Consider the following 15038-nt stretch of genomic DNA (forward strand, 5'->3'; position numbering starts at 1 on the left):
TGGAGAGGTGGCGAAACGTCTTCAAATCTTGAAAACCAAGTCCAGTGGATATTTTTGTTTTTTTTTTACGGAATATATTTGGAAATGTGAACGGCAACGCAAAAACATTGGATTTCACAAAAAAATTGAAATTGAGCATTAAGGCCTGCAGTGTGAACATTGCCAAAAAGTCTTAAACGGGACCATGCACCCAGATTTTTTTTTTCACACAACTACCAGACCCATAATAAACCAAGGCATTACCACAGACAACCAGCTCTCCCTGCTGACCTATGAAGGGATTCATTCTTGTTGCATCATCCACTACCAGCTCCAAAGTGTTTAACTCCTTTTAAACCTGCTGTCAGTAATCTTAAAACAAGATTACTGGATGTTGGCACTGAAAGATTTAAGTTTTAATTTGGTTAAGCTAAAATATATGCTTAATATAATTCACAGAGCTAATTATTTCATGAAGTGTTATCATTCATTCAAGTCTTGCATTTTAAATCAGAACAGTCCTTAATGCTGCTGAATTTCCAGAAGCCCAGTTACATCACCATCAGAGGTTGAAAGGAAATCTAGCTGCAGCCTGATGAGACTCATTTTGCAGATAAGCAAGTTATTAAGCGTTAAATATTGATTACTTGTCTTTTTTTTGTTGTTTGCTCCTCCTCAGGATGTAAAGTGGAGTCAGTGTATCTAGGCGTGGAGTCTGTTAACACTCACAGAGACAGGCCAGAGGTAGGTATCACAACCAGCATACTGAGAGGTCTCGCAGGAGACACTTGACTTCCCTGCGTCGTCAGCCTCACGCCATCCATGAACCTTGTCCAGATCTGGTCTGGAGGGGAGGGGGGGGTTCCTCTCTGTTAGGACACAGACTGTGACTTTGTTTCCACACTCCTCTGAATTGACATCATGTCCTCCTAGTCTGAATCTCCCTGCAGCTCAGCTATCTGTGTTAAACCCTTTCCTGTTAACGGAGAACATAAAGAATGTAACACTAAAAACAACATTATTCATCTTTTTACCACTAATTTAGACATTTTCCGTTTTCAATTTTGTTTCTTCTGTTATAAAATTTATGTAATCAGTTTTGTGATTCTATTGAGTCAGTACAGTGTGGAGAGGGGGAGGAACAGCATAAGATAAACAATTTAATGTAGCGCTGATAGCCTCAGTGTACTTTTGTTAATATCAGAACACATTTCTGAAAACATAAGGTATGTTACACAAAAGCGCAACAGTAAATGCATGTCTAAATGTATGCACTTTATACTATTAAATAACATTTCAAATTGGAGATGCACCGATCGGGGCTTTACTGGTCAATGGGGGTTTATTTTTAATTTCTGCTCTAAGACCTCCCATATCTTTGGAAAATTAAGATTTGTTCTGGCTAATTTATTTTCTTTCTGATAGGAATCTAGAATAACGTAATAAAATATCCTATTGGAAGAAAAATATTTTATTTTACCTCTTAACACCTCTTGACAATCGCTGTCAGCCTTCCAATGATTAGTAGAAAACACTATAATATTTACGCATGTTTCAATTATATATAATCATCTTTTCTCCAAGTGTTGGTCATCACCCTTTTCATTAGCTGTTTTCTGCAATTAATCTGACTGGCCAAGGCCATAACAGTTGCTACACTTCAAAAACTAGTTTGATTTCTAATAAGAATTCAAAGCTGTTGCCAATATTAACTGATTTCAATATAATTTCAGTCTTTACTAATCAGACAAAATGTGATACAAGTTCAAGGTTTGAAGTTTTGATTGAGAATTTAAGAGTTGCTAGTTTTATCTTATTTATTTTTGCACGAAAGCCATTTTTTTAGGCCCATAATTGAAATTATTTCAATAAAAGAAAAAAAAAAGATTTGCTGCTGATTCAAAGTCTAACACCAGATGGAAGCTTTGAGCCGATCAAGAGAAATTTGTCAGATTTTCTTTATCTCTGGCTTATTGGTGCATCTGTATTTTTTTTTTTCTATGGTTGTTTTTGGTGCATCTTTTTGTTTGTTCCTAAATTTAAATTTGAGATGAACAGCTTTTTCTTTATTACCGCTGATGTACGCACAACTTAAATATTTTAAACTTAGTGATGCTGCACACAATGCACCGACTGTTGAGTCATGATTGAAAGCTGCACCTTGAGCCTTAGCTCTTTTGTTTGTTTTGTTTTTTTTTTATGTTAAAGTTTGACTTGTGGTATATACCAATATTGTACTTAGTTTAAATTTGCAAGCCTGTGTTTTATACTTTAATCTAAAGCCATTTGTCTTATGTTGACAATGTTAACATGTGTGTATTCTTAATAAAACACGTTCATTTCAATGATTTTCTGGCCAAATTATTATTTATTTTGTCAAAACTAAAGCAGTCACAGCAGCATATATATTTCTAAAGCCACAGTATTCTTCTCCATTATATATCTAAGTTCCTTACTTTTCTCAGTACTGACTTTGCTCAGTCGTATTGGGAATGATCTAATGCCTTCTACATCTTCCTCACACTGACAACTTTCACTCTGATGAAAACCAAACCACGTTCCACTGACACACACATGCCATGGATCTTTTTCCGCCCTCCAGTGGTTAGTTAGGCCTATTTTAGCAAATCTAAATTCACAAATAATGTGCAATATGGAAATAAATTATCTCTGCTTTGCTTATCTTTTTGACAGGAAAACAAATCAGCAATAATAATCAGGCAGTGAGGTTTTAATATTGAAAAGCCACTGTAGCGACACTCAGCCACCTTTTCTATATATTTACATCAAAACAGGATATTTTCAAATGTTTAACCAGAAAAATATAACTCATTAAGACCAACTTAAGTGCTAATAATTACTGTCCCTGTCGTTGCTCCTTCCAGAACGTGAATGTGCAGCGCAGCACTGAAGATGCTCTACAGACTGTTCCAGCTCACCTCTAATTGCCCAGAGTCCCTCTCCAGCTGGGACTTCATTCTGCTCTCTCTATAAAGGAAGCTGGCTCAGCAGCTTTATCCCTCCAGCTTCTAGAACTCGGATCTTTCATTTCTGTAGGAAAGAAACCTACTTGGATCCACTGTAACTGTTGCTGAGATAATCTCAGTGTCATCTGTGACTGTAGCACTGAGTCCTGTATGTACTGTCATGTGCTTCCATTGATTTAAAAGAAAAAAACTCATAACACTATTTTACAAACATTTCTTTTATAATAACCTGTTATTTTTACTAACTGTGTTGTATTTTATACAAAAGTTAAAAAGATAAAAAAAAAAATCTCCAAGAACTAAGAGCCAGATACAGCATCTTCATTCCACTAATGAAGACTGTCCTGCAAATACAACCTATTAAAGAGTCAAATCAGGCTCTAAATGTATTTCTGTTGCTATAATCCAAAATGTGAACTGCAGTAAAAATCATGAGACTAATAGTGTAGCTAACTTTTAACATACAAATATTCCTTGTATCCTCTGTGAGTGAATATCAGCCTAATAGCAAAGGCCAGTTTGTTGTTGGGTTTGTTTTTTTGTTTTTTTAAAGTATGGTACTGTGGAAGCTAAAGATTCACATTTCTACCTAATAACTACCTGGTATTACATGTCCTGTATAACTGATGAATATTCAGCTCTGGAAATGTAAACATGAAATGGATGACAAACAATCACTAAAGTGAAAAGTGTACACTTGTTTTTTTTATTTTTTTATTCATTGCCAGATATTTCACTTTGTTTCATCTGTGTGCATGGGAAATAAAACTTTAACTGATTGCCCTCATAGTTTCAATTTTGTGGCAACAAAACAAAGCAAAATTATATTTATGTGCATATAATATATATATATGTAAATATATTTTTAAAACTTTAAATTATATTTTGTAAAAAAAAAAAAGAAAAATGCTTAATCCTGTGCTCATTACTTCAGATGATGTGTTTGTTGACCTTTGAAAAATGAAAGCATGGTGGGAATATTTAGCACAGACATCAATAATCAGGAGCACAGGATGAGCTTCAGGTTAAAGGGAAGTGCCCTGTCTGCCTGCACAGCCTTACTGCACATCCTTTATTTCTTTACCCCTCTCGAAAAACATCAGGGAGGAGCTGCCCTGCTGTATAGGGCCCACAGTGACGGCCAATATTGCAATAAGGAATGTGTTCTTAGGTCTTCTCTCTCTCTCAGAACTGCAGAGACAAGAGAAAAAAAAAAAGAGGACTGGAATGAGAAATAGAGTAATTATAGAAAATACCACCCTATAAAACATCAAAGAGTAGAGATAGAAACAATGTACGTTTTTGAGGAACTCCTCTGCGACAATGCGCGCCCTGGCATTAACGGACAGCTTCATTTCACTGATCTCCTTGTCGATTTCTTCCATGAAATGAATAACAAAATCCACTAGTTTGTGCTTGTACATCTGCTCAGTGTGGAAGTTGGTGATGAGAAAAGAGATGTCGTATCCCTGCAAAGCAAAAACAGATAAATAATAGATGTTGCATTCATCTATTCAGGATCAAAACGGAAAAATATTCATTAGAAATATACATTTTACCAGAAATTTCCTGCTTGTTCCAGTAACATTAAAGCTCAAAATATGTTGTCTTTGACTTAAGCTGAACATTTTAAACATATATATATATATATATATATATATATATATATATATATGTATATATACACACACTTTCTGAAGCTTTAAAGTTGTATTTGCAAAATAATATCATAACTCAATTGGTAAGTTTGCAATGTTAGATAGGCTTTGCATATGTTTTAAGGCCCTTTCATTGGGTATACCGGTACAAAAAAATAAAAAATAAAAAATATAGCCATAGTCCTTATGATGCCAGTTCGTCATGATGGCCTTATGCTAAACTAACTACAGTTCCTCCTCTAAACCATAGGGAAAAAAATGAAGCTACACAGCAGTAATGGAAGCAGAACAGCTGAACAGGAAGTTAAAAGTTACATGTCTGTGATAAAACTGGAAATAAAGTTTCAGTGGCTTGATTGCTAAACTAATTCTTAACATTTTTGGATATTCTGATATACTGTATGACATCCTGCAGCAAATCTCGAATCCAGATTCTTAGAAACAAATACAGTTTTATAAGTACATGTGTTATTACCGCATAATCTTTGAGTGAAAACTAACTGTCGCTGATGATTTAAGACACTTACCTCCACTGGTTTTCTCCTAAGGATGAAGAAGTTTTCCGCTCTCATCATCATGAAACGCATAAATTTATGGCACAGAATCTTCTCAATCTCATCTGCCTGCAGCAGCAAATAGATTTCCACATCCATTTAAGCCAATAAACTGTTAAGGTCTCAGTTATTACAGCATCAGTGACAGACAGTAATCTAACTGACCTGCTTGATGGCGATGCTCACTCTGACGGAGTTGATGGATCCCTCGATTAGAACCTTCTCCTTCTCGTTACGACTAATGATTACAGGTTGGAGGAGCAACTCTTTGCTACTCCTGGACATGAACGAGAAACACCAGTAAAATACATTTGTTACACCATTAGCTGATGAGTAAAATGAATTAAATGTGTTTAAAAAATCTTTCTCTCAGCTGTGAAGGTTGACTAACCTGACTTCCACCTCTGGTTTGTTGTGTCTTTCCACCACCTGAGAGGAGAAGTTCTCCAGGCAGAGAGCGGCCTGCAGCGTGGCTCGCACAGCATTGAGATATGGACGCAGAGTGGCCGTCTGATTGTTAGGGAGAAGAAGTAGAACAGATCATTGTTTTCTAATTTGCAATGAATGCAACACTCCCACACATGATTAAGCCTGATTGCTGGGGGGACCTTGAACTATGGAAGAGGATTAGGGCCACTGTAAATTTAAAAAAGTTAACCGATTTTAAAATTTTATTTCAGGTTAATATGGGGGGAAAAAAGGTCAGAATTTTGACTTTAATCTCATAATTCTGGCCTTTTTCCCCACATTAAACTGAAATAACATTTTAAAATCAGCTAACTTTTTTTTCAGTGGCCCTTATCCTCTTCCGTATTGAACCCTCTAAACATTGCAGGGCAATCAGATTAAAATCAGATCGATGATAAAGGCCACAGTATGTAAAACCGAATCAAACTTGGAGCAAAAAAAAAAAAAAAAAAAACAACCAGCGAGTTGCCACACTATACGAAGATGATTTGATTTTGACAGACTGACGGCTTCCTCTACTAAAACTAATAATCTGAGCTCAATATAGGTGAGATCAGAAATCAGCATACATTCCGTGAAATTTCGATTGACTCAAACATAACTTTCCCTGTGGAATTTGGAGAATAGTATGATCTATTTCTGTGATACTCATTGAATGTCATCATTATCAGGTAGTCAACAAGGAAGCAGGAAGCTTCAGCTAATGTAACCTTTTAAATGGTTAGAGCTGTGTTAGGCTGTAAAGTGTTTTTAATAATATGCCAGCAACTGCAGAAAGTAACTAAAATATATATATATAATTTTGCACGTTATATACAAACTCAGACATAAACCTAAAATCTCTTTCAGCTTGCTAGCTTAGCTAACGTTAGCATACAAACTATATGACGGGAAATAAATAAATCAACCAATCAATAAAGCTACGGTAGCAGCATAAGAATATCCCCCGAAGACACATTAACAATTTACATATCAATAGCTGTTAAAAATGCATATGTCCTAGTGGTATGTCATTTTTTATCTTACCATTTTTTCGGTTTTAGCAGTCAGGCTAAACGCGGAAGTAGCTGCAGTTGCGTTTTCCGCGTGCACACCGGAAGTTCCTTATTTTCTGGTACACAAATAATTTTATTTGCTTATCTGAATGTAAAACGTTTTTACAGAAAATGTATACTTGGAAGCATACCGAAAAGTTTTCACATTTTAGCATTATATGCTTTTGTTTTATAGCAAAAAAATATTTTTAATAAAAAAAATGTGGAATCTGAGTTTATAAAATATAAGAGCTGTTTTACTCTGAAGATGTTAAATGCGAAAGTACACACACAATTACACAAACTAGCTTCATTTTCTCAGCATTAGATGCATAAAAAGTCAAATTATCTTCATGAGGCTTAAATTCAACAAGCCTCTACTGATTACATTCAGTCTGCCAAGAAAAATCCAAGCATCCAGGTTTAGAGTAGTTTATTTCACTAATCCAATTTAAATGCTAAAAAATATTTTCTTCCTTTTTCATTCAAGTTTTACAATTTTATTGAAACTGATACTGAAATAAATCCACTTTTTGATGTTATCTAGAGAGATGTACACGTAGATACCATCCAAGACATTAAACAATTTATATATATTCAATAGTTTTATTATTTGACGTTCAAATTTCCTTTTACAACATCATTGGCATTGCTGTAATGTTTTCTGTAAGGAAAGAAAAAAACAAAAGTAATACCAGGGCAATTTGTTGAACGTTTTCTCTTAAATGGAAAGAAACAGATTTGAGTTCTATACTATCTATACACCGTAATACACAATCCGTTAAAAATATTAAGTACTTAGCCAACCTGAGCTACAAGCAGATAGATAGAACAGCAATAATGAAGACAGGACAGAAGACAGGTGTATGCAGTGTTGGTGATGCGTATAATCTTTTAGCACTGAGGTGTGTCTGACGAGGACAACAACACATACAGCAGTAATAGTAGCAGTACAAGTAATGGTACATAAAAGGCAAACTTTATATATCAAGGATTTAACTTGTTACACTGGTTTCCTAATCAGCGTTTTACTTGACAGAGTAACATATTCAGCAGTGTGAGGCAGTTTCAAACCTTAATCCTGAAGTGAAAAGGCAATACAATCACCAGATTGTTCAGAAGATATTTGAAGCAAAGAGGGGATGGAAGAGGTATACATTTGGAGCTTACCAAAAGGCATTAGATAGAAGACGTTACCCAAAACATCCCTCCATAACACTTGAAGGCAAAAAAAAAAAAAAAAAGTGCAAAAACAAGTGTTTCAGATCAGCTTTCAAATTAACAAGCCAATTACAACATATTTATTTAGGTCTACTACTTTATTTACTTCTTGGGAGAAGGCGCAAAAAAGAGAGCGAGCAGAAAGCAAAGAAAGACATTTGGGATGCTGTATCTTGGGATTGGTCAACATCATCTCACAACACAGAGCTCGCTGTGAGTTCTGGAGTCCATCCAGATTTCCTAATTGCAGCCTGAACATGGCTCCATCGCCTTGTCCTCTCAGTGTGAGTCAGGGGGAAAAACCTGACAAACACGGCACAATACAGGAGTTCACTCGCTACCGATTCATGGGATGTGAGGTTTCTCTTTTTTTCTTCTCTCGTTATTTTACTGCACTGGATTTGTCATTGATTTATATATGAGGGTGAACTAGTGTATTAATTTATGTACTAAGTGGGGGAGGAGGGGAGGCATACATCCATGTGCAGTATACAGTGTGAGGGGGTGGAGTCAATGGAATGAGCGGTGTGTGAGGAAGACCAGTAGGGATTTTTTTTTTTTTTCCCTGGGAGCGAGGATGATGAGATGCAACAGGGTGAAGACACTATGAGAGAAGATGGTCCAGTTTGTCCCTCAGCAGCTGCAGCTTTCTTGGGAAGGTTTAGCTCTGTCGTTCCTATCCAGCTTTATGGGTTCTGGGAATTCATTATACAGCTCCACCTCAGTCTCCTGTAAGCATGCAAAAAGAAAAGAATGTCACTAATAATGGAAATTTAAAGAAAAACCCTTTTGTTTTGTTTTTTCTTATCTGTAACTCACCTGTTTGAGAGCGTTACGTGCAATTGTCTGGAATGCTTGTTCTACATTTATGGCTTCTTTGGCGCTGGTCTCAAAGTAGGGGATGTTGTTCTTACTCTGACACCAAGCCTGAGCCCTTTTAGTGGTTACCTAAATACACAGAGAAAAACAAAACAGATTCATTATTGACTTTGTAGATAAATTCAATGTTATGTCTAACTTCAAAGTGGTTAGAAGGGAAATAAGAATCAACTAGCATCACTAATAAAGTGGTAATATCAGGGGAGTGATAACATAGGATTAGTTTTCCTGTTTACATTTTCAAATACAACAATGTGATACACAGCTACTGAGGAGATTAATGGTAAAGATTTTTTTCTCTCAAATGACAAAATGTCCTGAGCACTAGAGAAAATCCCTTTTTTGTATTAATAGATGCAAATTGTGATACCAATACCTCCGATGGGAATAACAAAAATGAAAAAAGGGGGTTTTAAAGAAGGCGGGCATTTTCACCAAGACATTTCTCATCGGCTTGGTAAAAATGGCATGATAATAAATGTGTAAAAACATAGGATAGCATATGTTCAAAGTCAAAGTTTAGGGAAAATTACTTTATAAAGAAAATTACTTAAGACAACTTTTGTCGTTTTGTATACAAAAAGTGTGTACAATACGAAATTTCATTTTGTACAGCTTTCATGACTTTCCATTCCATGAAGTGCAGCAGTGATCAAATTTAAACAGTGTGGGGGAAAAAAAAAAGGAAAAAAAAAAAAAAAAAAAAGAATTGATATGGAAGTTCAGGGCATTAATAGTATGCAGTGTTTTGGTTTGGTATTGTCGGTGTGATGCAGAGTCTGTGACGTGATTCAAACTTTTCTCATCAGTTCAGCTGTCTAATGGCAGTGGGAATTATTTCAGTAACAGTTTAAGTAGAGTAATAGAATAACAACAGGTTCAGTGGTAACCAAGCCATTCATCTGAAAGCAGTGTATTTAAAATAATAGAAGAAATCCCTTAAGTTAATTCTGTGAATAAACAGGTGGTCCTTATTGCTGCCGGTGGCAGGGGGTCAGTCAGGATTTGCCTTTCTTCTAACATGCAAATAATTTACTCTGGAATCTGTAATATAAAAGCAAGGCTTTTTCATCTCTGCTGAAAGAAGAGTCAATAAAGGATGTTCTCCCTGCCAACAGAAATGACTCACACCAATGTCAGGAGAAACATGCCTGCCTACCTGTTCCCGTTTTGGTTCAACTATAAGCCGAAACCTTTTCGTTTTTTTTTCTTTAACATTATAAAATTAATTCAATAAACAGTTTTTGATGCAACAGTGTCAAGCCTGAGCTCTATTCGAAACCTTCCACCAGGAAAACATGAATTATTAGTGTATTCTCATCAGTTGCTTCTTTGGAGCAACTACAGTCCAACCTGTATAGCTCATATTAAGCAGAACAAGAGAATGCTAAAACTGAAAGACAATTTGCAATGCATTGACCATGCTATGTCTTTAAGAATAGTAATTTAACATAGACTGTCTCAGGAGTGTGGAACTGATAACAACCTGTCTGTTCTCCAAGTCAATCTTGTTGCCTAGCACCACAAAAGGGAAATTCTCAGGATCTCGAGGGCTGGCCTGGATTAGAAACTCATCCCTCCAGCTGTCGAGTGTCTTGAAGGTGTTGGGCGCAGTCACGTCAAAGACCAGCACACAGCAGTCTGCTCCACGGTAGAATGCAACACCCAAGGACTGAAACCTTTCTTGGCCAGCTGTGTCCCAGATCTAAAAAAACAAAAAAAATTAAAAAATAAAAAACATGAAGGTACATGAAAAATGAGCTTGAAACATTAACACCTGACTCAGTATTTTAAAGCAGCACATTTTCAATACCTCTACAATTTCACTTCCATTTATTGTAAAAAAAAAAAGGAAATATATATTAACAATGGAAATATATACCTGCATTGTAACGAGTCTGTCGTCCACCATTACCTCCTTGGTGAGGAAATCTGCTCCTATTGTTGCTTTGTACTGGTTACTAAACTTTTTGTTCACATACTGGTTCATGAGAGAGGTCTTTCCAACTCTAAGGAGACAGAAGATTATTACAGAAGATTAAGACAATGGCTACACAATTCTAAAAACCAAATAAATAAATAAAAGGAATAAAAGATGTACATTTACTATAATGTGTGAGACAAAACAAATATCCATTTCCACTTTTATCTGTGCTAGAAGGTTAAAGCAACTAAGGCAAACACCAAACAAACAGCTTCTCTGTCCAAGAACATTTCTAAAAAGATTTTAGTTTTTGCAATGTTGTCAACTTCTGTCATACAGATTTTTTTTCTAATCACAGAATGTTTTTTCCAAAACTGTCTGGACAAACATTTTTACATCTATAAACCATTAAATTGAACAGCACCACTAGAGAGGCACAGCAAACTTATGCTACATAAGAGATGCAACAATAAAAACTATTAGCAAAGAATTCATAGTAACTCCTCACAGATAGCTGCAGTTCACCATAATCATCACCATTAGGGTAACTTCCATTAAAGTTCCATTGGGAGTGTTGGCCTAGTGGGTTAGAGTAGTGCACTTGTGCTTTGAGAAGGTTGCAAGTACCCGGTTTGATCCCCACAGCCTCTACTCTGGGTTCCTGAACAAAACGCTTAACCCCAAACTGCTCCCCGGGCGCCGCAAGATGGCAGGCCACTGTATCCCCAAGGGGATGGGTTAAATGCACGGGCAAATTTCTCCAATGTGAGATCAATAAAGTTCAATTATCATTATTAATACATTGGAGTGCATCTAAGGTCCGCATGTGCATTCATAGACAGAAAGATACCTCAATCAAACAGCAAAAATGTGTTTAATCTTTGTTCCCCATCTATGAATCTTATTAAAACTAGTTGATCAAGATGGGCATCACATCTACTGCAGACATAAGATGCACATGGTGCCCTTTAAAACCATTTATATAAACTGTATTTTAATACTGAATGGAATTATTAGAACAGTAATAATTCCAACCTCACTGAAGGTCTGTGATGGTGAAAGAAAAGGAGGAAATATAACATGAGTTTATGCAACAGAGACAAAAACTGAAAAAAATGTGCCTGATTCATGGTACCATGGTCATTCTAAATACGCTTATCTTTCCCATTCTTCATCCTGTATGTAGGCAACAATAACATCTTAAAACTAAGATAGAAAAAAATAAAGAACTGAATCAACCACTCATTTAATTGTCTGCCTATTTCTTTTTAATCTAAAGATAGTGGCACAAACATGAGCATTTTTCCTGGTTCCACATGAGGCCAACAAAAGAAACCAGATGGTTGACTCCACCCAATTACCACTGTAAGGCAACCTACTGAAAATTACCCAGCAAAACATCCTCAGGCTCATGTCCTGTAACGGTATGTGTGCTGGTAACAAATCTAAATAATATAGTCACTAGGTGACAGTAGAAGTAAGGCAATGAACTTGCTGCAAAAAGCACAGCTTTGAATGAAAAAAAAAAAAAAAAAAAAAAAAAAAACAGCAGTCACATGGAAAGTCAAATCACAGTGAATTGTGGGATTTTTTAGGAAATAGTGGGTAAAAGAAAGCAGATGAAAATGAATTCCATGTTGTGAAAAGATCATATTAAAAAGCATTGTGTTGATTTTCATATTTTTGTTTAGATAAATTAGATAATAATATCTTGATTTACTTCTTCATTACTATAAAATTTAAAACTAAACAAAAGCATTTAAAAAGAAGGTATTTTAGTTTTGGTTTGAATAGAAAATGGAACTGAAATCACCAACCCAAAAGTAATTTAATGTTCAGTGCTAACAGCACAGATCTTGGAAACCAAACTACAGCAGTGACAACAAACCAAGTTCAAACAGGTCTGCAGATGAAAAGCACAGATTTCTAAGTGGAGTCATAATACCATTTGAGGGAGTTGAGGGTGATCTCTGCCTGGATACAGATTATGACAAAAACCACTCCCAACAAGGAAGTAGCAGAGATCAGACTAACCAGAAACACTACCCAAAAAAATACCCCTCCTATATTTAGCACTGATCCGTGTTCTCCTTCAGAAGAACAATTGATCATGTTATGACTCACCCAGAATCTCCCAGGATGATGACTTTAAGGAGAACTTTCTTCCTAGACGTCATTGTTCAGCTGTGTGGAGAAAATAATTAAAGCAGTTAATGTCTTTATATTGTAAAGAAAGAAACAAAAAAATGAGTTTTATGAAGTGCAGTGACATAAAAATTCATATTAACATAAATCTAAGAATCTAAGTTGAGATATCTTGTTCCTAAAGCAGTCATGTTTTAATACCACTAATTTCAGTCATGCGTTTCCCAAGCTGTTCAGAAAATCACGAGGAGCAAATCTCTCCTCGTCTTTTTTACGCACGCAGACAACAGGAAGTTGTTGCAAAAAGTTCAACCCTTGCAGACATTGAGACCATAACCTGATATGGAGCATATTACTCCAGGAACCCAAGCAAACATGGGAAACAATGAAACCTGAGCTGAAATGCTTTTACAACACTAAGTGGATGCATCAGCTGACAATTCTGATTTTCATCCAAGGACAATAACAGCTGAAGGAAAAACTAAGTTCTGTGTTCTTAGACAGCAGCAAGATTTTTGAATTTCATCGATTTTTACCATTGGTGCATCAAAGCACGTGTCCAATAATCTGTTTTTAAAAATAAAATACTACAAAAGGGTTTGATGAAACATTATGTATCAATAAGTGAAAAATAAATGACATTTTGACAATTTACATTTTACTGTACAGAATATACAGATTTTTTTATTTTGTATTTAATGTGCTGCTACATATCAGTGCTGACTGGGAAACTCAAGACGCTTCTGACCTCTTGCCGATTGCTACACCTCAGGAAATAATTCAACAATTAGAGGACTAAAAAATATACATATAGTAAATTGAAATCTTTGGAACAAGAACATTGCTTTCTTTTTTCCATTTGCTCAACAAGCAATGTTAACCGCCTATGAGTCAAAGATAACAAAAAGTCTGTATTTATGAATACAGGGCTGATGCAATTTCAAATACCTTAAGAAACTGTATTATATTGGACAATATGGTTAGGTCAAACAGACTGTAGTATTATTCTGTATCTAGTTTGGTTCAATAGAAAACCCTCACAGACCAGTGTACACATATGCAAAAAACAAAACAAAAACTATGATGTAACACTAAAGGTAACCAAAATGGAGAAAAAAAATAAACATTTATTGTTATTGCTGTTTTGCCAAAAAATATGAACTGAAGAGTTAAACAATAAATGTCTAAATCAAGAAGCAAATTAGATATTCCCAAAACATTTCTCAATCTCTGATTGCTGAAGAGAGGAAACAAACAAACCTCTGCACTGATATATTTTTTTCAACTTTCATAACCAACAGAAAGGCTTTAGATGTGTTTAAATGGTGGATAAATGTAATCACTTTCCTCTCTATTGTATTCAAACCTGCCAACTTAAAAATCACCCTGTACAAATATTTTTCTTTTACTATATTCAGCTAATAAATGCCTCCTTCAATTTTTTTCCCAGGCAGTAACATGCAACAGGTTGTTCAACAATAAGAAAAAAAAAAAAAAAAAACATCTGCCACTTCCCATCAGCACTCGGTCTACAGTCATCCTGGCATGAAATACAGGAATTTAAGCAAGTGTTGGCTGTCGTTTTCTGTGCAAATTAGCTTTAGATAAAAATGTTTCTGCATGAATTCAACAACATAATAAAAATAATAAAGACATACATGTAGTTTTTTTTAACCCTTTTTGAAGTAAAATAAAACCTTTTAGTATAGTTAAACTTCAACTTCAGAGTCTTATTGTACGAAAATGTTTAATATTACACAACTGGTCACAGATTCAAATGGTGAAATGTGTTGAAACCTATGATGCAACAAACTTTAACAAAGAAATTCCTCACTAACAGCAAATTTGAGACAGAAACTAAAATCCATAGCTGCAAGAATTAAATGTAGATATGAATAGGTGAAATTCAAATGATTCTCACTCCGTAGTCTTTCCCTCTGTCATAAAGTCCAGGCATATAAAACCTTTTGATGAGTCCTTAGGCTCTACAATTAGTGCTATAGTTGCAAATTCAATATACTACATTTACAGAAAAATTACAAAAGGTTTTCTAAAAGGTGCGATTTAAAGCAGGAGATATAAATCCTTAACATTGGAAAAAGGTGTTTAACTTGTAGACTGAATAAATGAGCTCAATGAACACAACCATCACTATAAGCATGTGTGTATTTAGGTTTGGAGAAACAGGT

The 15038-nt window shown here is 35.3% G+C and overlaps 3 protein-coding genes across 4 annotated transcripts in view; 1 reads left to right on the forward strand and 2 right to left on the reverse strand.

Annotated features, from left to right (window-relative positions):
- The window catches only part of LOC107094017 (6-phosphofructo-2-kinase/fructose-2,6-bisphosphatase 4-like), a 24525-nt gene extending 21601 nt beyond the window's left edge, over nucleotides 1-2924 (forward strand). For both annotated transcript variants that reach the window (XM_015389411.1, XM_015389410.1), the window contains exons 13-14: nucleotides 659-723; nucleotides 2865-2924. In XM_015389411.1, coding sequence (XP_015244897.1) covers nucleotides 659-723; nucleotides 2865-2924 — 125 coding nt within the window. The remainder of the gene's footprint in view (nucleotides 1-658; nucleotides 724-2864) is intronic.
- A 584-nt stretch (nucleotides 2925-3508) lies between these two features.
- LOC107094019 (actin-related protein 2/3 complex subunit 4) lies at nucleotides 3509-6740 on the reverse strand. The gene is made up of 6 exons (XM_015389412.1): nucleotides 6673-6740; nucleotides 5570-5688; nucleotides 5344-5455; nucleotides 5152-5247; nucleotides 4265-4435; nucleotides 3509-4157 (listed from the first exon to the last, which is right to left on the reverse strand). The coding sequence occupies exons 1-6, from the start codon at nucleotides 6673-6675 to the stop codon at nucleotides 4152-4154; spliced, it is 507 nt and encodes a 168-aa protein (XP_015244898.1). The 5' UTR covers nucleotides 6676-6740; the 3' UTR covers nucleotides 3509-4151.
- A 1527-nt stretch (nucleotides 6741-8267) lies between these two features.
- rab7a (RAB7A, member RAS oncogene family) overlaps nucleotides 8268-15038 on the reverse strand; it is a 7898-nt gene continuing 1127 nt past the window's right edge. Inside the window, exons 2-6 of the mRNA XM_015389415.1 lie at nucleotides 12829-12888; nucleotides 10663-10789; nucleotides 10267-10485; nucleotides 8721-8849; nucleotides 8268-8630 (exon numbers count right to left, since the gene is read on the reverse strand). Coding sequence (XP_015244901.1) covers nucleotides 8535-8630; nucleotides 8721-8849; nucleotides 10267-10485; nucleotides 10663-10789; nucleotides 12829-12881 — 624 coding nt within the window. The 5' untranslated portion in view covers nucleotides 12882-12888 and the 3' untranslated portion in view covers nucleotides 8268-8534. The remainder of the gene's footprint in view (nucleotides 8631-8720; nucleotides 8850-10266; nucleotides 10486-10662; nucleotides 10790-12828; nucleotides 12889-15038) is intronic.

This window comes from Cyprinodon variegatus, unplaced genomic scaffold, assembly GCF_000732505.1.
Source record: "Cyprinodon variegatus isolate N-32 unplaced genomic scaffold, C_variegatus-1.0 Scaffold457, whole genome shotgun sequence".
NCBI lineage: Eukaryota > Metazoa > Chordata > Actinopteri > Cyprinodontiformes > Cyprinodontidae > Cyprinodon > Cyprinodon variegatus.

What these genes read in the sequence shown, in the direction of transcription:
- LOC107094019 (XM_015389412.1), bottom strand. An exon ending in AAACCAGAGGTGGAAGTCAG is followed by an intron (nt 5,456 to 5,569) that starts GTTAGTCAACCT and finishes GTTCATGTCCAG; the next exon opens with GAGTAGCAAAGAGTTGCTCC. An exon ending in TGAGCATCGCCATCAAGCAG is followed by an intron (nt 5,248 to 5,343) that starts GTCAGTTAGATT and finishes TTGCTGCTGCAG; the next exon opens with GCAGATGAGATTGAGAAGAT.